Source organism: Asparagus officinalis, chromosome 3 (assembly GCF_001876935.1).
Source record: "Asparagus officinalis chromosome 3, Aspof.V1, whole genome shotgun sequence".
NCBI classification, from domain to species: domain Eukaryota; kingdom Viridiplantae; phylum Streptophyta; class Magnoliopsida; order Asparagales; family Asparagaceae; genus Asparagus; species Asparagus officinalis.
The window spans coordinates 84,684,753-84,710,679 of record NC_033796.1 but is presented as its reverse complement, the minus strand read 5'-3'; the positions used below and the strand labels follow the sequence as shown (position 1 = coordinate 84,710,679).

General features: G+C 39.2%; 2 protein-coding genes across 2 annotated transcripts in view; both read left to right on the top strand.

The window, feature by feature from the left end:
- The window catches only part of LOC109834416 (outer envelope pore protein 24, chloroplastic-like), a 47,831-nt gene extending 22,507 nt beyond the window's left edge, over nt 1-25,324 (top strand). Inside the window, exon 3 of the mRNA XM_020402429.1 lies at nt 24,985-25,324. Within this exon, the coding sequence (XP_020258018.1) occupies nt 24,985-25,071 (87 nt within the window). The 3' untranslated portion in view covers nt 25,072-25,324. The remainder of the gene's footprint in view (nt 1-24,984) is intronic.
- Nucleotides 8,343-10,168, top strand: LOC109834415. The gene is made up of 3 exons (XM_020402428.1): nt 8,343-9,292; nt 9,377-9,495; nt 9,584-10,168. Exons 1-3 carry the CDS (start codon nt 8,554-8,556, stop codon nt 10,028-10,030), a joined length of 1,305 nt encoding a protein of 434 aa, XP_020258017.1. The 5' UTR covers nt 8,343-8,553; the 3' UTR covers nt 10,031-10,168.

Sequence of the window (25,927 nt, the reverse complement as noted above, 5' to 3'; positions counted from 1 at the left end):
ATCACAAATTGTGCAAGGAATAGAAAACGAGTCAGGGTCTTTAAGCTTAGGTGGTAGCTTATTTTGAATTATATCACTACACTTTTGAGTCAAGGCTACGGTCTCATACTCCTCTAATCGTCTCTTGTTTGACAGAATCTCCTTTAAGAATTTGGCATAGGAGGGCATTTGAGATATGGCTTCAACGAATGGGATGTTAATAATGCAATTTTTTTAACATTTCTATGAATTTCCCAAAATTCTTTTCCAACTTAGCCTTAACTTTTGCCTTTGAGGAAAGGGTAGTGGAGGCTTGTAAGGTGCAGGTGTAACATATCTCTCAACTTTCTCTCCTTTCTCACCAGCATGCTCTTTCTCACTTGTCACTAACTTCTCACACTCATCAACTACATCCCTATGATCACTCCTCATCATTGGTCCCTCTAACTCTTTCCACTCCTAAGTGTGATGGCATTGATAGATCACTTGGGATTGGTTTCAGATTGTTCAGGAAACATCCCTGAAGATCTAGAAGAAGAGCTAAATTGCTAAGCTAATTGAGTGATCTGATTCTCTAGCATTTTGTTATGGGTGGCTAAAGAGTCAACTTTAGAGGCTAGGTTCTTAATGGCATCATTCATGATCCTATTCTGATTTTGAAATTCTTCATTGTGCTTATTCTGGGATGTCACGAAATTCTCCATCAAGCTTTCTAAATTGGACTTTTGGGGACTAGGGTAAGGGAGTCTAGGGGCTTGAAAACCTGGAGGTCGAAAATTAGAGTGAGGATTTGGGTTCTGGGGTGAATTTTTATAGGATAAATTAGGATGATTTTTCCACCCCGGGTTGTACGTATTGAAAAAATGGTCCCCTTTCTGATTAAAATTATTCATATAATTAACATGTTCAGATAATGGTGCATCATGGGAAGGGGAGTTTCCAATCTGACATGCCACATCAGAATGTCCAATGATACCACATATTTCACAGTTAGTAGGGTTAGATGCTACTGAATTCATGCTCATATTATCAAATTTCTGAAATAAAGCATCTACTTTAGAAGCAATGTGGTCTAATGCATCTACATCATACCTACCGCTCTTTTTGGGTAAAGAGCGCTCACCTGACCATTGGAAATGGTTCTGTCATATCCTCTATGAGTTGTTTTGCATCTCGTACACTCTTGTTCATCAATGCACCACCCGCTGCAGCATCCACAGTCATCCTTGTGTTGTAGAGAAGACAGTTGTAGAAAGTGAATTATGAGCTAATCCTCCAACCCGTGATGTGGACACATTCTTAGAAGATCATTGTACCTCTCCCATGCATCATACAATGACTCCCCTTCTTTCTGAGTGAAGGTTATCTGATTTCTCAATTGGGCTGTTTTGCTCGGAAGGAAATATTTAGCAAGGAACGCCTTTGAGAGTTGGTCCCATGTAGTGATGGAGCCCGGTGGAAGTGATTGCAGCTAAGCCCTTGCCTTGTCTCTTAGTGAGAAAGGAAACAACCTTAGCTTGATTGCATCGTCCGACACTCCATTCATCTTTAGGGTGTCACAATACTCCAGAAAGATTGAGATGTGGAGGTTTGAGTCTTTGGTTGGAGTACCCCCAAATTGGTTTTGCTGAACCATGGAGAGGAGTGAAGGCTTGAGTTCAAAATTGTTGGTAGCAACATTAGGCTTCAAGATGCTAGATTGGGAGCTATGGGTTGTTGGTGATGCAAACTCCTTCAAGGATTGGTCTTGATTACCTTGGTTTTCTTGGTCTCCCATCTTTTTGCTTTTCAAATTGTCCTTTGTTTCTCGTACATTCTTACTAATATGAGGCAAGGTCCTTTCAATCTCGGGATCACACTCGATTGGTTCTCCAAGTCGTAAGGATCTGGGCATACAAGGGTGCCTACACAAGAAAACAAAGGAACAAGTCAAACGTAAAAATAAAAATAAAATAAATGAAAGAAAATATCTAGTCTAGTCAAACAATGAAAAAGTCAATATTAACAATGCCGAAGTCCCCGACAACGGCGTCAAAAACTTGTTCACTCAAATCATCAAGTGCACGGATATCGTTGTAGCAATACAAGGTCGTATCCTCACGGACTTCGTTGTCAATTACTGATTTTTACTGTTTTGTAACTATCTAGACCAATCGTGATTGGTAGTTTGATTTTAATTATAGAATCAATAACGAACGCACTAACTAGTACTCGATTAAAAGAATCTAGGATTGAACTTTGGTTTCAACTTTGGTTTGAATCAACAAATTAATCAATCGTTATCAAACCTCTCAATGCATTAGGAACGACTAGCCTATGATAACTATTAGCCTCTTTCGACGACTAAAAGTCGTGCCTAATTCAATCTAACAACCTATTTTCATGGTGTTAAACTAAATTAAACCCATTAAGTTCACGTTAGTCCCTTATGTTCTAAAGAATAATTAACCTACTTTCGTGATCAATTAATTCTCGTTCAATTACTATTTTCCGACGTCAATCTAACCTTTCAGTTCAAATCAACATCCTAAATGAGTCAAATCAGTGGCCAATTGAATTAACCCTAGGCAATTAGATACTAGCAATTGAATAATGCAAATTAAATAATTAATGATAACAACAAGATCAGTTCATCGATTCATAACCATAGTCGAACCTAATTCAATCCTAGAAAAATAATTACTCACACATAATTGAAATAGAAGACATGATAACAATGTATAAGATTATAATTGTAAACTGGAAAATAAGATAAATTAGAAAAATAAATCGTAGCGTCGAAATCAAGATGTTGCACACGATTCTTCACAACCAACACTTTGCCAAATTAAAGAAATCCGTCGAAATCAAGATGTTGCACACGATTCTTCACAACCAACACTTTGCCAAATTAAAGAAATCCTAATCTAAGAGTTTTTAGACAACCAACACTTTGCCAAATTAAAGAAATCCTAATCTAAGAGTTTTTAGAGAGATGGGGAGAAGAAGAAAGAAAATTGAAATCTCCAGTCTCTGGTCATTTTTCATGCCTCTGGGCGTCCTCATTTAAGTTCCGCGAAAGATCGCATTAACAGATAACTTCAAATCTTGTTTCAAATCTCGTAACAACCATTGTTTTAAATATCCCCGACATGGCTCGATATATCCCCCGATATATCCTTTTACAGGGCTTGCCGCAACCGATATGGTCTTTAAATATCCTTTACCGCTTTTTGGTTATTCTGAGTGATAAATCTCCGATATGGCCGATTATTAGCTGATATGTAGACCAATATATCTTTTTATATAGCTTGTTGTAAAATAATATATCGTGTTTGGAATTTTTGGGCGAGATATCAAGATTTCCTCATTATATCAAATGACATTTTGCCCTAAAAAAACAGATCGAATGTTGCAACGTTGCTTTGCACTTTTGTTTGTTTTAGAAGGTTGATTAGTGATCCTAAACATATATTATTCATATTTTGTATGCTTAAATTTCATTATATATGTTGAGATTACATTTTAATGCATTATACTATGTATGCAAACATTCATTATGACATTCCGATATTTACCACATATCCCCGATATTTCCTCGATATCCGCAATCCGATATGAATTTTGGCCATCTGATATTTCCCCGATATCCGATATTTAAAACCTTGGTAACAACTGAATACTGATACTGACACGGCTGTGTATATCAACACGACCAGACCGTGTTTAACTCTGTTTCACTCTGCTCTCTGGGCTTTTCTTCTGTAATCAACACGCCTGTGTTGTTGAACACTGGGGGACCGTGTAGCCTCTTTCCATGCATTCCTTGATTCCTTCTTGACTCCAAATCTGCGCTAAGCTCCAGTAATTCCTACACAATATATAAATAGAACAGTAAACAAGAACTAGGGAGCTTAACAGGGCAAAAGTGTAAGGAAGTACATCAAATAACAACAAATCCGTATGTGAAACATAGTCAAAATATAGAGAATATTCGTGTTTATCAAGCAACTTATCAAAGGCTAGTGAATGAGATCTTCAAGGATCAAGCCGGTCGATATGCAGAAGCATATGTGGATGACATTAGTGAAGTCCAAACAGGCTACCTCTAACGTTGTAGGTCTCGAAGAAACTTTCTTGGTTCTCCGCCAATATCAGATGAAGCATAAGCCTACTAAGCGCACTTTCGGGGTTCAATCATATAAATTCCTCGGTTTCATGATAACCCAACGAGAAAAGTCAATCCTGAGAAGATAGCTGTAGCTGTCACTGAAAGGATGTCTGAATCTTGTACAGTGAGGAACATCTAAAAGTTGAAAGGAAGAATGGCAGCCTTAGGCTGTTTTCTCACCAAATCGATCGAAACAAGCCTTCCCTTCAAAGTCTTAAGAGAAGACAAAAGACCTAGAGACAACATCATGTGGATAGTGGAATACAACAGAGCCTTCATGGAACTTAAGAGGTATCTGACCTCCAGGCCCACTAAGCAGACCTATAGAGGGGGAACCACTTGACCTTTGTTTGGCTATCTCCTCAGAAGCTGTAAACTCCGTCCTGGTCCGTGAAGAAGAGAACATCCAAAAGCCGGTGTACTATGTCAGTTGCACCTGAAAAGCAGCTGAACTTAACTACATCCTCATTGAGAGAGCTTCCTTAGCTCTAATTACCATAGCCAGAAGGTTTTTTCCATATTTTCAAGCTCATAAGTGGTAGTACAAACCAATCTACCTTTGAAGAAAGCACTTGACAGTCCATCGAACTCAGTGAATATGATGTTTAGTTCGAGTTCAGAACGGTCATAAAAGCTCAGGTCCTAGATGACTTCCTCATTGGATCATCCAACCTAGAAGGCGGCCCACCAGCTCCAGAACCGGTTCTTCCTCCTAGGAAGAACATTGTTCCTAAGTATGATTCACCAAAATTTTCATCTTGGTAGTTGTTGAAAGTGGACGGATTGGAGTAGTTCTGCGGAGCCCGGAGGGGCACATTCATGAATACTCCATCGCTTTGATTTCCTAGCTTCTAACAATGAGGTCGAATATGAAGCGTTCTTAGCGAACTCAAAACTGCCCTAGCAGTCAAGGCGAAATTGGTTTTCATTATTGTGGACTTCCAGCTCATTGTTTACCAAGTACGAAGGGATTATGAAGTAAAAGATCCTATGATGGAAAATTACCTGAGGAAAACTGAGTTGTTGGACAGATTGAAGGATTTTCAAATTATGCAAGTCCTTGAACCCACAATGCTCGTTTATACACCCTGTCTATACTAGGCTCCTTAAGCTGAGGAGCTAGTCAGGGACTAGTATACACAGACTCCCTCCAACTGTCCAACAACCTAGCATTGCTGAAGGCACGGGAGGCTTAATCATGCATATAGAGCCTCCATCCAAACCATGCTAGATAGATCCACTTATCCAGTATCTTACGAAGGGAACTCTGCCTGAGAACCGAGTGGAAGCTAAAAGCTTGTAGAGGATGGCCCTGAAGTATATCATGATTACTCTATCGTCTTTCTTACACCAGCAACAGCATGGGTCCCTACATTCGGTGCACTCGACTCGAAGAAGCAGACTATGTCTTAAGAAAGATCCATGAGGGGATATGCAGGAATGAAATAGGGGCCAGAATCCGAGCACAAAAAGTTATCAGACAAGGTTATTGCTGGCTAACTATTTTGGCTGAATCCAAAATGCTCATAACCTAATGTAAGGCCTGTCAACTCTTCTCCAACATCCTGTAGGCTCCAGCAGCTGAGCTCCTCTCATCAACCTGATCCCATTTACTTAGTAGGGTTCAGTGATTTTAAATGCGCACTGAGGCGCGCGCCTCGGGCGCGAGGCGCTTCGGCGCACTGAAACATCGCCCCCCAGCTGCTGCGGAGCGCAGCACTTTCGTCGAGCGCGCGCCTGAGGAGCGCCCCGCAGCGCCGACACAAGCGCACCAAGCGATCGCCCTCCCTAACAGCGTAAGGGCTGATGGGGTTTCGGGTACACGTACCCGACGGTGGCTTTGAACCCGAAAGCAATTTGAAGCGGCCTGAACCTGCTAGGGCTTCCACAATTCGTCGCTCCTTCTCCCACTACTATTTCTCCGCCGAAAGCAAGAAAGAGAGCTGCGATCTCCCACTCAGCAGGGCGACGGTGAGGGCCACGGGGCGACGGCGACCAGCCACGACGACGGCGACCTGCGCACGGCGAACCGGCAGAACAGGTACTTCTCTATTTTTCCAGTTTTTTTTTCTCGATTTCTTTCTATTTTCTTTTCTTTTCCTGTTTCTTTTGTTTTTGAACCCTTCTTTTCTTTTCTTTTTGTTTTCATCCGTCGCTCCTTCTCCAGTTTCTTTTCTTTTTGTTTTCATCCGTGCTCCTTCTGCAGTTTTCATGTTGTTACTGTTCTGTTCTTAATTTAATGTTAAAATTTAGTGTTAAAATGATGTTACTGTTGCTCTGTTCTTAAATTAATTTTGTTTTCTAGTTTCATTCTGTTCTTAATTTAATTTTTGCTCTCTTCTCATGATATTACAAACTATGACAGTATGATGAACTGTTTATTTTGTTTTTACAGTATGATGAACTGTTTTATTTTGTTTTCTAGTTTCAATACATGTTCTTAATTTAATTTTTGCTCTGCTTCGGTAGCTCTGTTCTCATGATATTATAAACTATGACAGTATGTTCTGTTGGATGATTGAGATTTGATCAATTAAAGCTATGAGTCTATGACATACTAAAGTAGTATGGTATTTTCTTCTTTGCACTGGGAAGTAAATTAGCTCGATATATATAATTAGCTATGAGTCTATGACATAGTAAAAAGATTTTGGGTGATGTGATTTCTGGTTGCACTCATGCAAGGCTGGCGAAAAGGCTACTGTCACATACTCACATTCTTTTTGCTGAGATAAGATAACACAAGACTAGTGCCAAATTTATCATATTACATTGATGAAGTTTGTTCAATATATTATTGTTTACACTTTACATTTGTTACAAACCCCAGAAATATGTTTTGGCAAAATCAATAATATATGTTTTGAGGACATGGTGGCGTGTCCTGTTTTTTGGCACTTTACGATCTCCGTACTACTTTAGTATGTCACAATGTCATAGTCCACCTTGAGCTGAATCTAAATTGTATTTTGATTCTTTTGATTTCAGCTGAAACTCGATTTGCCATTTGCAACCTGTAAAGAAGGAAAATAAAATTTAGCAATATAGTTGTTAGTGTCTTAGTGATGCAATATACTAGTATGAAAGTATGAAACTTTGGATAATTTGCATGATTAAATAAAAATTAACATACAAGTTTAATATTTTAATTTATTAAATCTATATATTATATTATTTGTAAATATATGAATTTTGTTGCATAATGCATATATGTGTTTTGGTGTAGATATGTCTTCATCGGCGAGTGGTGGAAGAAGACAAGATCCTACATGGAAATATACTTCATTGGTTGATGAAGGGAATGCCAATAAGAATAAGTGTATATTTTGTAACAAGATCACAAATGGTGGCATATCCCGGCAAAAAGAGCATCTAATCGGGAAGAATAGAAAACGTAAAAATGTGAGTCTTTGTCAAAAAGTCCCTCCCGATGTGGTTGAAGAGCTAAAAGATTATGAAGAAAGGCAAAAGATGGCTAAAAGACAACAAGTTATAGATGAATATCTCCCCGAACTTGGAGATGAGAACACGGTGGAAATTGATGATGAGGAGGATGAAGATGAACAAGTACAAGAACGTAGAGATAGAGGAAAAGGCCCGACGGTTCCTAGGGCATCTTTGGTAACGGCAAGAGGAAGAGGGAGTTTGGGCATGCACAGTGCGGGATCTTCCACAGGCCCAAAGAAGAAGGGGCCGATGGATGCATTTCTTACATTTGATCCCGCTCTAGAGGTTGCTAAGGATGAAAGAAGGCGCAAGTTATGGCAATCGTGTATTGAAGAAAGCCTCAACAAAGATGCAGTGGCTAAAGTGCATCAATACATAGATCGATGGTGGTATCAAGCCGGCATTCCCTTTAATGCCGCTCGTCTTAGATCTTTTAAAATCATGTTAAAGTCCGTGGGGGCTTTTGGGCCTAACTTGCCTCCTCCGACATTACACCATTTGAGAGAGCCTTTGCTTAGGAAGGAGAAGAAATACACTGATGATATGATACAACCTCATAAAGAGGTGTGGGCTACGAAAGGTTGTTCTTTCATGTCAGATGGTTGGAGTGACAGAAAGGGGAGAACATTGATCAACTTTCTTGTGAACTCTCCTCGTGGTACGGTGTTTCTTTCATCTATTGATGCTTCTGATGAGATCAAGACAGGTGACAGAATGTTTGAGATAATTAGTGAGCAGATTAAGCTCATAGGGCCTCAGAATGTTGTTCAGATCGTCACGGATAACCATTCTAGTCTCAAATATGCAGGTAAATTTTAAGCAATTAATTTTATTTTGGTTATGAATCCTTTGCTAATGTTATATTAGGATGCTCTGATATTGATCTTTTTGGTATTCTTTTATTTATAGGAGCGGAATTGGAAAAAGAGTATCCTCATTTATATTGGACTCCTTGTGCTGCTCATTGTATTAATCTCATGCTCAAGGATATTGGTAAACTGTCATCTGTGAAGCTAACCTTGAGTCGAGCTATGGAGTTGACTGGATTCATCTACTCACATGCGTGGGTTTTGAAGCTAATGAGAGGTCAAACTAACGGCAGAGAGCTTCTTAGACCGGCGGTAACACGATTTGCCACACCATTTATGACTTTGTCAAGCATCCATCGACAGAAAAATAACCTCAGAAAGATGTTTAATTTGAAGCAATGGAGGCAAAGTAAGTGGGCAAGAGATTCAAAGGGCAAATCAGCTGAAAGGATAGTTCATATGCCATCTTTTTGGAACAACATTGTTCGTATTCTCAAGCTGACGGCTCCTCTTGTTGGTGTTCTGAAACTTGTTGATGGTAATAAAAAACCTGCTATGGGATACATTTATGAGGCGATGGATAGAGCTAAGGAGGCTATTGCTAAAGCCTTTGGTGATGATCTTTCAAAATATTCTGAGGTATTTGATATCATTGATAAGAGATGGCATGATCAGCTTCATCGGCCTTTGCATGCTGCAGGATATTATCTTAATCCTGTATTTTTCTATGACCATCCAAACATCCAAGGGGATGACGAAGTTATGAAAGGTCTTTATCAAGTCATTGAGAAGATGGTGCCCACACAAGACCAAGACAAGGTTGATAGGCAGTTGGATATATACAGGCATGCTGCGGGTCTTTTTGGTATGGAGATAGCTAAGAGAAATAGAAAGAAGAAGTCTCCAGGTAACTATGCATAATATAAACTCTCAATTGACTAGATTTTTTATAAGAAATACACTACTAATCATAGTCTATTTAAATTGACAGCTGATTGGTGGGAGTCTTATGGTGCATCAGCACCAGAGTTGCAGAAGCTTGCTATTAGAATCCTCAGCCTTACTTGTAGCTCCTCCGGCTGTGAAAGAAATTGGAGTACTTTTGAGCAAGTATGTTTAGTTTTATTTTATTGAACAAAATAGATTTAATTCCCTTAGAGATATGGATATTGATTTGATTGATTTGTATAAATTACAGATACACACCAAGAAGAGGAATAAATTGGATCATAAGAGGCTGCAAGATCTAGTTTACTGCAAGTACAACCAAGCTTTGAAGGAGAGATATGACTGCAGAGATTCTATTGATTCGATTAAGTTGGCTGATATAGATGAAAGCAATGAATGGTTGTTAGGACAATTCGGTGAAGGTGAAAATGCAGAGAATGACTTGGTGGATGGCGAGGACAACCTTACATATGGTGTCATAGGAGATGCAATGGGAGCTGAAGAAGATGATTCTATGTATCTAAGATCGACTAATAGGTTTCGAGGATCTTCGAATGGTATTGGTTCTTCGTCGAGGAGGAGGGAGCCAGTTTCTGAGTCAGAAGATGAAGAGGAGTTCAATGATGAGGAGGAGACTGAAGAGGAGGATATATCCTTAGAAGGGGATGATGATGATGATGTTAATGAGGATGATTAGAATCATTAGGCTATTATTTTGCTACTTATTGCTTTGTTTAATTAGATTGCTTGCTTTGTTTTGATTTGATGTTAGTGAACTCCTTAAGTGTTCAAGCTGCTTTGTGTTTTTGTTTTGATGGACAACTTGATTTGCTTCGATGATTAAAACTTTATTTTGTAATCTAGTAGTGTATATTTTATTTATCTTGAGTCTGAGGTTACATTTTCTGTGTGAAATTTAATTTTTTATTGAGTGCGCCTCGCTTCACTCGGGCGCGCGCATCGCATTGCGCCTTGCGCATGTGCGCGTAAACTGACATTGCGCCCCGCATTGCGCCTCGCGCATTGAAAACACTGGTAGAGTTAGATTTGTTAGGACCTCTTCCTATAGCAGTTGGGCAGCGGAAGCTCATAATGGTCACCATTAGCAAAGATTGACGAAAGCAATATTCACAAATTTGTGTGGAAATCAGTAATCAACAGGTTTGGGGTGGTGATAGCTTTCATAATAGACAACGACACTCAATTCGACAGCAAAAGATTTCACGATTTTTGGGAAGAATGGAAGATCCAACTCAAACTCGCCTCGGTGGCACATCCCAAGAGCAATGATGTGGTAGAAGTGGCAAACATGCCTGCTAGAAGCACGGAGGAAAAAAGTGGAAGAAGCTGTAGGAGCATGGGTCGAAGAACTCCCTGGTATCTTGTGGTTGTATAGAATGACCCACAAAACTTTCACAGGAGAGACTCCATTCAGGTTAATATATGGAGTAGAAGCAGTCATCCCAGCAGAAGTCAGCATGCCCACTCTGTGCCTACGACACTTTGATGAAGAAGCTAACGGATCCATTTTGCGAAGCGAACTTGACTCATCGACGAAGTCAGATTCAATCGCAAGTCATCAATCATCAACGCATTGCCCGACAGTACAATAGCCATGTCCGATCTTGAGATTCAAAATTAGAGACTTGGTCCTTAGAAAAGCCAACTTTAATGAAGACAGTCATCATGGCATGCTCGCCACTAACTGGGATGAGCCTTATACTATTATTAGGGAAGATTACCCGGGGATATACTAGTTGCAGTGCCAAGATGGGAGGGTCTTGAATAATCCTTAGAATGTAGAATATCTCAAGAAATACTTTCAATAAATATAATTGTAAGACCCCTATTAATGAAAAATACTTCACTTTTTGCTAATTTGTATGTAGCCCTTGCAACTCGATCATTGTCGACTCGTTCAAGTCACTCAAAGACTTAAAATCAAGGCACGTACTAAAGACCTTGATCTCCACTCAGAATAAACCCAAAGCACAAAGCGAGCCCCTACGATTCGGTCTTCACTGACTCGTCCAAGACACGTAAGACCTTGGTATGTTTTCAGAGTAAAACTAAGGCATGAAGGAAGCCCTTGCAACTCGGTTTTTACCGACTCGTCCAAGGCACTTAAAGACCTTGGTATCGTTCTCATGAGTAAAACCAAAGTATGTACCAAGTAAACCCAAGGCACGAAGCGAATTGTTGCGAATCAGTCTTTACTGACTCGTCCAAGGCACGTTAGACCTTGGTATATTTTCAAAGTAAAACAAAGGCACGAACGAAGCCCGTGCGACTCGGTCTTCAGCAATTCGTCCAAGGCACTTAAAGACCTTAGTATCGTTCTCACGAGTAAAACTAAGGCACATACCAAAGACTTTGGTGTCTATTTTAGAGTAAAGCCAAGGCGCGAAGTGAGCCCTTACGATTTGGTAAAATCACCGACTCAATTAAAGCTGGAATACTTAGACATTTCAGAGTAAAGGCACTCATGAGAAGCAAACAACACAGAACAAAAATGCATAAGGTTTGAGTCAACACAAAATCACAAATAAGTCTTTATTCAATCATCAAGAATATTACAAGATTTTTTACATGACTCGGCAAAAAAATACATAAATTTCCTCAAGGGGCAATACCCGGGGCAGTAGGACTGGGGGCAGAAGCAGAACCCGGGGTAGGAGTAGACCTCAGAACAGGAGTAGAAGCCGGGGGGAATAAGAGCTGGCTTAAAACTCGGGATAGCGGCAAGCTTGGAACCCGGACCAGGAGCATCGGCGAATAATCATCTGACTTCATTAGAGTCATCGCTTGCGTCCTTACTTGATCCTTTAGAGACGGCCTCTTCCTCTTCTTCCTCATCTACCAATGCAAGTTCTTTCGCCACCTTAATTTCCTTAAGGGCATTGAGGCAGTCACTAACATGGGAAGAGTACATAAAGCGGTCAGATGGATCTTACGCTCAGAAGCTGCTGCATAAGATAGTCAAACCCCGCTTTGCAAGTGAGGGCGACCTTTACCTTTCTGAGAGTATCATTACAATACTTTTGACCACTTCAAACTAGTGGGTGTCTGACTTTAGGAAGGCCACTCGACCCTACAACATTTGGATTTGGGCAAGTAGTGGATCACGTTGTTCGTCCTCTCGATTAGACCGAGCCGCCTCCTGTTGGAACGACTCTTGCAGAGCCACCTCATCGTGCAGCTTGGCCCTTAGCTCTTTAGCATCGAAGCAGGCCACTCGGGCTCGCTCAAAGGCGTCATCTCTCTCCCTTCTATCGACCTGAGCCTCCGACTTAAGGTTCTTGACCTTGTCCTCAGCAAGGCCTATATCGCGGCAGAGATGGCCGATGTCTTCTTGAAAAGCCTTAATTTTTCTCGGGCTTCTGTGAGATGGATCGTTTTTGTCTGAAAATCTTAATCAAAGCCTTGATCTACACATCTCAAGCAGTCTGCTCTCTCACCTTGCTTGGCCCCTCTTAAGCACGTCAAGCTCACTCTCCTTGGTGGCTGGCAATAGCTCGGCAGCCTCCCGAGCCTCCTTGTGCGCCTCTAACTCGTCGCGGAGCTTGTAAAAGAGATCCCAAGGCTGTTTGAGTCGATGGAATAACTCGAACTCGACAAGAGCCACCCGAGTGAGATAACTGCAGAGAGCTTGATGAAGGCCGACATTAGGGACCCCACTCAACAACGTCCTTCGAAAAAAGAAATTGCTCAACTGCCTTTGCCTGGTAGGAGCTGAATTATAGGATTGACGCTCTGGAATGCATTTGATGCTCAGGGACAAATATGTGCTCCTTTTGATGCCTCCTTTTCATAGCGAGGACAACTCTTTGGTAGTCCAATCAGATGATTTTCTCCCAATTACGGGGATGATTCTTTGCCTATTACGGGGATGATTCTTTGCTGGTTTGATCAAATGATTTTCTCCCCATTACGGGGGGAAAGCTTGTCGATACAATGGGCAAAGGGCCACTTGTATCGACCCTCCTACGGAGCAGCTTGAGAGTTTAGCCCTTCCTCGACAATTGGCTCCTCAGCGATCAGCTCCTCAATAGCTAGCTCTTTCACGAGTCTCCTAGAAAACTTGGGGTCCTCTCCTGACTTGACCTGTGCTTCTACACCAGTCTGCACCCCAGTCGAGGCCTCAATTCCTGTCGACCCCTAAGACAAGAATATCTCTGTCTATGGTCTTCTACTCGGCCACCGGATGCGGAGAATTACCCTCCACCTTAATAATTTCAGGTGGAGGTTGGAAAGTTTGTGGGGTCAAAGCCTCACTAGCTTGCCCTGGTGCAATGTTAGCTTGCCTCAACTCCGCCTCCACTACCTCATCATCCAAGGCGAGAAGTCTCTTGAGTGCGGCCCTCGATCTGACAATGTCGTATTAAGGTTGGTTTCTTTCTCTTCTATTTTTCAAACCTTTTCGCCTGAGCTGTAGCCGACCCCGAGCCCTTCAGTTAGGCTGCAATTTCGGCTGTATTCTGACGTAGGGCTTAAACCTCCTCCTCTGCTAACTCTGGACGGAGGCGCTTCTTGGACCCTGCAGCAGGACCGACTTGAGAAGCCGCGATAGGGTGTACCTCTAGAGCCAGCAGAGTGGCCTGAGCCAAATCCGCCTCGATAGCGAGAACGTTAGAGATGCTGGCATCTCGGAGCACGACATTATCAAACAAATTCCCGCTACGTTAAGGCACCTTATAGGCTCGGATCTTCTCCAGTCCAAATATCTCGATCTTTGACAATGACGTCACCCTTAGAGCCTCCTTTTTTATCTCCGGCCATGTACAACAGGCCATGATCGAGTTGGCGCTGAAAATAAAGAACTCCTTCCATCCCTTATTCGTGTCAGGGATGTTGCAGACTAGACGGTAACTGCCAACCATGTGCAAATAAAAATGACATTCGCTATTGCTAGATTTGGCGCACAACAGGTGGCCCAAAATCCACATCATCGGTTCCACATGAACTCTATAGCAGATGACCAGGAATTCGACTAGGAGAGCGATGGAGTTTGGCTTCAATTGCACCGACGAGATCCCCAAAGCTCCAAAAACCCGTTGGAGGAACGGGTGCAGTAGCAAACGAAGACCAAAATTCAAATGGTGGTAATACGCTAGCATCAAATCGTCGCTATGATTATAAGTATAGTGTATTCTCTTGTCGGAACCAATGAGGTAAAGCCATTAGGTATATCAAAATCCTTACAATCTGTTTGAGGCTTGGTTGGGTCATAGTCGACTTAAACTTTCACAACAGAGCGATCCTGGCCTCGTTGCGAGCGACTGAATGTTGACTACCGGACGCCATCGAAACAATTAAAGAAGTTGATCGTAGAGCAACATAAAATCTTAAGGGAAGAAGATGAGTTTTCGCTGACAAAGCATAGAAATTCTTTTGAGGTTTGCAAAGTGAGAAAGAAGCAAAAGGAGTGGATACATATGAGTGGGTAGACAACACGTGGCGCCATCTGAACGGCCGACTTGGTTATCTAAAAGACCGCTGTCGGTTTTTGAGAACTGCAGCGACCGTTAGTTAATCGAGGCATTCACCCGATAACCAATGCACCACTCCGCCAAAAACTGCTGCACGATCTTTGCTGACGTCTTGCTATCACATCATAGTTGTCTTCTAAAAAGACGGTTTAGATCCTTGAGACGACAAAGAGTTGAGACGGTTCAGTCTCTCTCGAACTTAGCTTCCTGAGTCCGAGCGAAATGGGTCAGTGTTATACCCTAAAAATTACTAAGTATAATAGAGAGCCAAAAGTCGAACACGTGTCATGAGCAATTGACCAAGTCCCACAAATATGAAATCACGACCTGGATATAGACCACGCTCATATCTCTTATTTGACCCTAGTCCGAGACAAAAGACGTCTTCAGGCCATTCTTGTAACTCGGATCCGAGACGAAAGGCATCTCATGACCTTTGGTCACCATTTGTTTTTGAATTTGGTTAACGTGTGAGCATCTAAACATAACCTAAATTAGAAGTTGGAATATGTTTTTGGGGGAGGAAATCTATTTCTTTGGTCAATGAATAAAATTTTCCATTCACCAAGTAAACGTTTAAGTACAACAGAGTTAGGTATCCCTTTGTGTAAATACTATACATCCATGTATACAATGAAAGGATCAACTCGTTAATTATCCAAAGAATCAACCCTCCCTTTATATTTAAGAGGAATGGGGAACCTATACAATGTAGATAGTATAGAAACTTTTAACTCTTTTAGCCACCATATTAGCATTTGTAAAATTCTCATAATGAATCCTAGCATTCCTCTTATACCCCACACCATAAACAGCTGCTGCATTCAAGGTTTCAAATATTAGCTATCGGGAAAATTTTGGATGGCCAATGCTCATATTAGATTGTGGATATCGGGGAAATATCGGGGATATATGATAAATATCGGAATGCTATATCGGATGTTTGCATGTATAGTATAATGCACTAAAATGTAACCACAATGTACTTAATGAAATCTAAGCATACAAAATGTAAATAATATTTGTTTAGGATCAATAATCAAAGCTTGTAAAACAAATAAAGTACAAATCAACTTTGCAACATTTCATTTGATTTTTTAAGGCCAAAATGTCATTTGATATAATGCAAAAATCAAGATATCTCTCCCACAAATTACCAAACGCGGTATATTGTTTTGCGACAAGTCATACAAAAGGATAAATCAGCCAACATATCAGCTGATATATTGGCCATATCAGGGATATATGTCCAAAATAGCCAAAAAGCAGTAAAGGAGATTTACAGACCATATAGGTTGTAGCAAGCCCTGTAAAAGGATATATCGGGTCATGTCGGGGATATTTAAAACAATGGCTCCAATCTCCGTTTTCTTCACTGTTGCTTTCTAATCCTTCTTCAGATGGTTAACATACTGAAAAACATTATCCCATATACAACTCCTCAATCTAAACCCACACCGAGTCATAACATTGTTCCATACCTCAGCTGAATACACGTTCAAAAAAGGGGTGTTTTTGTGTCTCAACAGAAGTATTACATAAGCAACAAGGGTCGTTACTCAAAATCCCCATCGTATACAGTCGTTCTTTGGTTAACAGAATTGTGTGCTATTAACCAAAGAATGAAGGAGTTTTTAGGGATGTTGAACTTACCGCATACAGAATTACCACTCTGCTCTTTGAGTTGAGTGATTGATATCTTGATAAGCTCTTGATATAATGAATTTGCCTCCGGCACACCACTGCTGCATTTTAGAAAGAAGCTCAGTACCAGTGCCAAAAATTACAATTACAGTATCCCTAAAGCTTTCAACAATTGCTACTAGGCCCAAGATCAGTGGTTCTGTTTTGAGTATTCCAAATATCTCCTCTCCTTAAATAATTGCCGTGCACCCATTTTATCCATAGCATCTCCTTGTTCATGTGTATAGTCCAACTGTTTACAAGCAGCAGCAAGCTCCAATATGTGGCTGAAAAAAAATCCCAAACCACATTGTCTTGGCAAAGGACATCCCAAGCTACAAGTGCAATCTTGGTTGCATCATGAGCAGTACCCCAATGGACTTGAACACCAAACAAGACAGACTTGATTAGTTGTACCCTACCTGCATATGAAAGTTTCTTGTTTTTCCCCTGCTGAATCTGGATAGTGATCTTAGATATCAAAGCATTACAATCACTCAAAGAGAGCCTTTTGCAGACCATGGGAGCTCCAAGATGTCTAGATCCTTCAATGTAGCCAACACTCTGCCATATTATGTGCTTATCATTCTGACAAACACCTCCAAAATAAATAGAGCACTTAGCAAGATTTGCATTTAAACCAGAAACTCTAATGAAATCGATAAACAATCATGTGTATGCTTTGCATGGAAGAGAGGTCACCCTTGCTAAACATTAGCAAATCATCAGGAAAAATTAGATGGTGAATCTTGAGGGGAGCACATTTAGGGTGAAATCTAAAAGAACCATTCTGTGACATAACATTCAGTTTTCTTGATAGGTACTCCATTCCAATAACAAACAAATTTTGTGACATTGGATCACCTTGCCTCAACCCTCTTTTGCTTTGGAAAAAACCTACGGTCGGTATCACTGAAAAAAATAGAATATTTAGGTTTAGACACCCAAGTCAGAGTTCTATCAATCATAAGAGTAGGGAAACCCAATTCAATTAGCGTATGTCTAAGAAAACTCCAATCTAGTGTGTCATTTGCTTTCTTGATATCAATATTAATCATCCCTCTAGCTAAAATGCCCCTGCCACTATAATGTTTAACTAACTCATGTGTTAATAGAATATTATTCATAATACGTCTGCCTTTTATAAAAGCACATTGGGCATCAGAAATCAAATAACCAAAGGACCAACTAGATTCTAGAAGCAAGTACCTTTGATATAGTTTTGTAGATGAAGTTGCAGCGGGAAATTGGTCTGAAATCTAAGGCAAATCTTGGAGAAGGCACTTTAGGAGTAAGAGTGATGGTTGTTGCATTAATTTGTCCAAGTATCCTTTTAGTAGTGAAAATTTCTTGCAGTGCAGATATATTATCATCTCCTACAATATCTGATGCTTTCTTGAAGAAATGAGCTGAATATCCGTCTGCCCCTTGAGCCTTCTCATCAAATATGGAAAAAGCAGATTGTTCAATCTCCTCCATAGTAATAGGTCTATTTACAAGCTCAATATGTTCGGTTGTCAGACATGGCCCTGCTTTGATGATATCAACAGAAGGTGGAACAAGATTATGCATTTCACTAACCAGAAATCCAGTATAGAAACTAAGGATTTCATCAACAGTTTGATTATTTTCAGTCAACGTACCCCTTGATCAGTGTAGAGAACCATCACCTTATTGAAGTGTCTCCTGGATTGCATTGCTGAATGAAAGAATTTAGTACTTCTATCTCCTTGAGAATTCCATTGGATCCTTGCCTTCTGCTTATAGAATGACATTTCTGAATTTACCAGCTTTTCATACGTAACTGGTGGATCCTTCCCCGGAGCAATTAAAATAGCATTATGGCCATCAATTTGTATTTTCGGTTGAACATCCTCCAAGCTGTTCTTCATTCTGACTACCTGTTCACTGATATGAGCATAATGTTTAGCATTTAATTCTTTTAATTTTCCTTTCAGAAGCTTCAATTTCTCCACTACACAATATATTTTGCAGCCTCTAATATGGCCATGCCATGTATCCTCAATAATCTTCAGAAATTAGGGATGATCTGCCCAAATTTTTAAATATCTACAAGGTTTTTCCCTCCCTTTTCATCTTTAAATATTGATATAAGCCCTGTGTGTTATCAGAAAACCCTGCTTGTAGAAATTCCAGATCACTAAAATTATATTTCAGAATCCAAGCATCATTCAGCAATGCTATCTAATTTACTCCAAATCCTATTGTCATCATCCTGTCTATTGGTCCAGGTGAAAAAACACCTGATTGATTTAGTTGCTGAAGATGGCAATGGTCAGTATACTGCTGAAGATCCCTAGTTTCATAACCTGTGACTGGAGCAACCCCAACTTCATCCTTGCCACTAAGTACACTGTTAAAACCACAAACAATCCATGGTATATTCAGCTGGTCACCAAAATGTATAATTCATCCCGTAAAACTTTCCTCTCAATCTGATTGAAAGCATAAATGCAAGAAGCAACACAGTGTGAACTCTCATCTTTAGATTTCACAAGACAAGAAATACATTGACTACTCACAGAAAGGCATGATGAATCAATCATATTTGATCCCATAGCACCCATATTCTGCCATTAGGAACCACATTATAGTTATTAACCAGCACCATCCAGCAGGAAATTTATTGATAATAGCATCAGCTTTATTCCTTCTTACTCTAGTTTCAAATATCCACTGTTATAAATAGTGGTAAATAGCGCCGCTAATTTATTGATAATAGCATCAGCTTTATTCCTTCTTACTCTAGTTTCAAATATCCACTGTTATAAATAGTGGTAAATAGCCCCGCAATAGCGGCGCTAATAGCGTTACTGGTCCCTTCCCGCTATGCTATCGTCCAATAGCGGTGACATATTGTGGAATATGCGTTTTTCGTTCGTAAAAGCAGCAAATAGTGTGTCATAATGGTAAATAGTGGGTGATTGTATGCGAAATTCGCTTTTTGACTGCTATTTAAAAGCGATTTGGGGTTTATTTTTTAAAATTAAACCCGACCCTTGATCATTGCATTCCACCGTCTCTTGTGATTTTTGACATACTCCCGCCACCTCTCATAGCCTTTGGCACCTACCTCAGTACTTCCTCTCACCTCCTTCAACGTGAGCTCCTCTTAGGGCAGTCCTCTCACCGCTCAGCTCTTCTTCTCGAAGACGACAATTTTTTTGACTCCTCCAGTCATCTTCGGTATTACGTGATGGTTACATGTCTATTTCATGTTTAGCATCTCTTTAAATCATCAAATATGTACTTTTAGATTTTTTAGATTTTTCTTTAATTTCTTTTTTTAGTGTTTATACATATCTAAATTAGACCGCTATTTGACTTTATGTTTTTTACTGCTATTTTACCGTAATAGCCCCAAATAGCCTTAGCGATGCCTCACCGCTACATGACGCTATCTGCTATCGATAACCTTGCTAATATCACTATAATAGATAACCTTTACTGAATAATAAGTGTCTCAATCTTTATTATAGCCATTGCAGCCGTGGAAGCAGCTACTGGACTAGCTATTGTTTCGTTGATCTATCATAACAGAAAATCAACTCATATCAATCAATCAAATTTGTTGAAAAAGTAGTCATAATCATTATATAAATAGAAATTTTTTCATTTTTTATTCTTTTATAGTAATATGTATAATATTATATTTCCATATTACTATTGCAATATTGACGATGCGTTGACCGATGTCAATGTGAAGTAAGAGGCATATTATAGCCTCTCACGTTCCAAAAAGCAATATGCATTTTAGACAATTATAGATAGATTTACCTGCATGCACATCATTTTACACTGTCTGCACTTCACTTGAATTTTCTCCTTGAGCCTCAACGATTTTAGTTTTTCCTTTCCTTTGTATTTTAGTCCATCCCTCCTGTACCTCTTGATCAATAACTCTACAAACAGAAATGAAATCAATATCATATACTGGCAGAATAGCATTTGTACATTATCATTGACGAAGGTTTCCTGTAGTTTCACTCACTTTAGTTTTAGGAACCGATTTCATAGTGCTCTTTTTTTTTCTCTTACACAACTCAATATGTCCTAAAAACTTACAGTGCCCGCACCACCATGGTTTATATTCATATATCACCCTTTGGGAATACACCACTCCATTTGGCCCCTTTATCTTGACATAATCCGGTAGAGCAGCTGGTAAATCTACCTCAATCAGGACCCTAGCATAGGCTAATCTCTGTATCTTAGCAATTAGCATATCAGTAGCTATAGGATTTCCAACTAAACTTGCTATCTTGCTAATACCTTTCGCGTGCCATAAATTTAAGCTTAAACCTGGTAGTTGAATCCACATAGGGTAGGAGTTGTTCTTAATTTTTTCCAGATCCTCATCACTTCTCCATGGTTTATGTAACAAAGCCCTAGCTCCAAAGAACCAAGGTCCTGAATCCAGAGCTCGAGATTTTGCTTCCTCATTCTTGACGTTGAATAAGTCAGGTTGCTACAAGCAAACTTCGGGCAGATCAAATCTTTTGCATATATCCTTCCATAGCTTTGAAACCAACATTAAGCCCTATTACATGACCAACAAGAGCAAATTTCCACATAGATTCACTTTCAATCCATTCATCTTCATTAAAACAAGCACAATTGTCATATGTAGGAGGCACAAAATCAAGATTTTTAGCCTTTTCCAGCTTTTCTATTATTTATAAACAAGCCTGCCCAACTTTTAGGATTGGGATTTTTATCATTTATCATGTTCACCAGAATCACTCATAGAATTAAATTGATTCAAGGGATCCCTGTTCTCTTGTTCAACAGGAAGATCTCCATTCTTATCAGTATCACTATGTAAATGAGTCAATGGAACTTCACCTTCAGTTTCACTGTCATCCGCCCAAGGAGCCCTAGACCCAGTTCGAATTGAAGAATTAAGACTATTTGGAGAAGTGGTCTTACCCAAATCATTAGTATCACCGCGTTGCCGTTGCGTATATGAATTCATCTCCGGCTCTGGATTACCGTGATGCTGCAAGATCTCCTCCTGCTGAGCTTTTTTTTTTAGCTCCCGCAGGTCCAGTACTTGTGCTTGGAATCGAACTACTAGAGCTTTGACCTATTTGCTGGCATTCCGTTAAAAACAAGTTTAGCTTGTATTGATCAATTTAATCTAGGTTTTGTTTATTAAGTTGTAGCCTACTGTATGACCGATTTACAACCCTTCAAGTGGAACCAACACATGGGTAAATGATGCATCTAAAGAGGGAATAAGCAACAAGACTGGTTGATAGCGGAGAAAGTAAATGAATCTTTTTTTGATGTGAGGAGATATTTTGTTGGAAGGTGATGGGCACTCTCACAAACTCGCACAAACAAGAAGAGATGAAAAAGAAAGTCACTAACATCAAATAACTTGAACAAACTTGCTGCATTATATAGGTATTTATACTACTCGAAGATAACCCTAGACTTAAGACATTAAACACAAAAGACTCTATATCTAATACCTACATCCATAATAACTAAGTTCGTGAATGCAGATTTTCGAATAAGCTGAACAGTCATCACTTAACAGTGGGTTTGGATACAAAAGAGGGTAGAGGAGAAAAATGATTGTAGTAAACCCAAAGGGAGGGGGGTGGAAAAGGATGGGATAGAACTAATTGTGTTTGAATAGACAACTAGGGAAAGGGAGCATACACTATGATTTGTGTTTGTTTAAAGTAGAGAATAGGAAGGGAGAGAAACTACATCAAACATATAACTTAAAGTGGGATAACCTTGGATATTTAATAAAATATCATTTAAAACTTAGTCCCTTTTCCCTTCTAATCCATCTACCTTAGGAGGGTTAAGAATGTGAGGAAATTCGCTTCTTTTAAGCCTGTCTATCTCTTTCCTTTACAAACCAAAAATCGTAAACAAACACAATCTAGGAATTGTTAGTACTATAACCTCCCAACTCCTTCCCTCTCCTCTTGACAAAAGCTATCCAAACACATCATAAATGCTGATTACTTCCCTCTCCTCCAGAAGGCTCTGAATCACAAACTGTCTGATTCATTGGAAACCAGACAGGCAGAGCTTTCCAATGAGTCCTCATTCATTTAATTTGGTGAAGTATAACCTAGTCAAAGGTCTCCTCGAACTCGCTGTCCATGCACGAACTGTAATTTCAAGTTCAGTATCTAACAGATCAATGGTGCTCCCTAGGCTTTGATTTTTAGAAGCTTTTTTTCTTTAAACTGCAGAAACTCAAGGTCTTAGCTACTTCATCAATCAGTTGATAGTGTTGCTCAGAGTCCACAACAATTCAACAAAAGTAGCCTCTTTGTTCTATTAAAACGAGTTCTGCTTTTAGCCTAACTTATGAATAATTTTGAAAAATAATGAAAAGAGTTTTTTATTGACTGAAAAGGCTTATAAATGATACTAACTGTTGGTGCAAATTATTTTGAGCTTGTTGCCTAGATGAAATTTACCCAAAACTCATAAGCACCACCTTCATCTCTTAGTGCAATTCTCTTTTGAAAATCTTATAATTGGGACTCATTTTATTTATTTTTAGCATAAGAAAAACTTGGTTACACAAACTTAATATGCATAATGAAGATAGTTTTTGTCCTTCCAGCCAACATTTCCCACTATGTTCAGTGGGAAGTCCTCTTGTCCCTTTTTTCACGGTTTATGACACTGACACCATCTTATATGATTTATGACAAGTTGATTTATAGTCATAAATTGCTTAACACATACAGCTCTTGTTGCAAAACTAAGGTAATATATAACAAATTTGATGGATGGCCATAAACATTTTCAAATGCATTAATTTTTGTATGGATATTTTATGACATAATACACAAGATGAATGAAGCAGATCAGGCCATTTGGATGAGCAGATAGCTCAGCCTGGTTAATAGGTGGATATATATATATATATATATATATATAATATATATATATATTATATATAGTATATAATATATATATATAATATATTAACTATATATATATATATAGTATAAAGCAATATGGATTAATTCTGGGTACCAAGCCATTAAGTTTTTTGTGGCTGTTAGTAAGGCTGTCTGCATGTGGAATGTGGCTCCCCTATTTGAATGAGCTAAAAATGGGGACATATATTTACACCGGGTTGAAAGTAGTGGATGGAAATGAGCCACGCTGCAATTACCGAAGCAGAAAATTTGTGCCTTGGTTACGATGTTCCTACATCTCTCTCTCTCCATGTATATATGATCATATATATATATATATAGTAGTATATACTATATATATATATCATGTAGAAAAATACATATTTCAAAATCCATTATAATCCGTTTCGACATCTAACAGAGGGAAAGTGTTATAAAACTCAAGCACAGAACCCATGTTGTATTTATCACAGAAAATAATGTTGAAAATTTTATTTTATCTACGTTATGTTAAGCGTTATTTAACGCTTGTTAAATTGAGTTAAAATGGGGATCAGATTTGGATGTGTGACAATATCTCCACTGTCCACTCAATATCGTACTAAGTCGAATAAGCTCCCACTTGAATCCCTTGACCCAATTTCATTCGTGTGGAAAAATCCTAGCAATCCATTGACCTCATCTCAAGCATCTCCCCCTCCTGCACCTTCTCCTCTCATGCCTTCGATCCTTCGATGAAGTAGTAAATCTCTCAATCGCTTCGACCTCTCGCGCCTTTGACGAAGACGAAGCCTCTCATCACGACAAGATTCCTCTCATTCTCTATCTCTACCAACGATAAGGCTCTTTTGCGATTCCTCCTTGGCTCCCCCATCTCCTCCCGCCAACAAAGAAACCCTAACCCTATCTCCACCTCCAGTGGTTCTCCAGCTTCTAAATCCTAATCCCTGTCAACGAAGGCGAATGATCCTAAATCCTAACTCCTTTATGACTCTCTAGTGGTCCTCCCTACGTTTGAAATTTTTGATGATTGTAATTATTAAAGTCATTATAAATAGTTTGTATTTATAAAGTATCCAAATAATTAATAAACAAATAACCTATGTTATGTGTTCTATTTTTTTAGTGCTTTTTAAATCAAACCCTTAACAAGAGGTAGAGCACTATAATGTTATGCGTTATCGTTATTTTCAACATTTTGTGCGCGCAGACTCATGCATGCGTGTTTTTTCTTATGATTTCGTCTTCTGCAAGAACTCACTTAACATGTTTTACGGTACTGCCTCCTGGTATGTGTACGCTGATTTATGTGTCCCCTTATAACTGTAATTTCCTGCTCTTTACACAATTGATCAATTATGCACTGACCATGTGCAATATCTAATGTTTTCACTACTTACTCTGTTAGTCTAATTATTCTGAGAATTTTTCACTTTCCATGTTATCTACTGACGTATATAGTTCCTTGTGATTGACTATCTCATCTTTGGATTGTACAAACAGTATTCTGCATTCCTTTTCTTTTAGCTTATTTTCTGCCTTAATTTTCCCAGATTTCTGCATCCTTCAATCTGGCGGAGCAAAATATCAAGCCAAAGATTATGGCCGAGAGTACATTGCATTATGAGTTCTTGTTTTAGAATTGTTGAAATTCATTTTAGCAACACCTAATGTGTTCTTCTCTACTGGTTGTAACCTGACACTATGTTTCTTGTTTCCTTTTTTTCCCTCCCCTTCCTAATTTCAATTGAGAAGTGTCAAATTCTCATTTTGTTAGCTGATGATTTGGCAAAGACAGCATTCGAGTAAGCAGCATTTGGAATTGAAATATGAATACGTGCAACTTTATGGTGCATTTTCCCACCAGCAATAAGAGTAATCGTATTATTAATTTCTTCTCAAATCTGTTGATTATTTCGTTGATTGTTAAAGAAATAATCTGAGTTTTGAGCGGCCATTCAGGATTCTCATCTATAAAGATATTCATTTACAGAGTGAGGAGACTCACTGATTTGATTTTTTTTCACCCTTGAAAGTATTATTTATAAATTCAAATGATAGCTTACATAGCATTCTGCCAATCCTCCTCATCCCTCCAGAAAATTTCTGCCAGGTATATTGTTGTCTATGATTTAGGTTTGCACATGTTATTAATAATTCCTTATTAGGTGTATTAATCAGGACAGACTGCTCAATGTCATGTACCCTTGTTCTACACCCCTTTTACGTTCGAGGCCTTACTTTGTCATGATCTAGAACCGTTGGATGTCTCCTTACCATGTTGTTCGTTACCATTCACCTACCTTTCCTTTTTAATTTTGGATGTAGGAAGAGGTAAGTCACCATTAACATTGGCTGAAGTGTGTGAAACCCTCTGAAGCAAATAGAAATATGGTTGCAAGTAAAAAAAATATTCGAATCGCTGGAAATTGTTTTATTGAATGGTTCTTGTTGTTGCGCTAATTCTCCCTCCTCTGCGTTGCAATGGCCAAATTG

Excerpts from the sequence above, each read along its gene's own strand:
- LOC109834415 (XM_020402428.1), top strand. The coding sequence starts at position 8,554 with ATGCTCAAGGATATTGGTAAACTGTCATCTGTGAAGCTAACCTTGAGT. Across the intron at positions 9,293-9,376 it reads TAGAAAGAAGAAGTCTCCAG|CTGATTGGTGGGAGTCTTAT; the intron begins GTAACTATGCAT and ends TTAAATTGACAG. Across the intron at positions 9,496-9,583 it reads ATTGGAGTACTTTTGAGCAA|ATACACACCAAGAAGAGGAA; the intron begins GTATGTTTAGTT and ends TATAAATTACAG.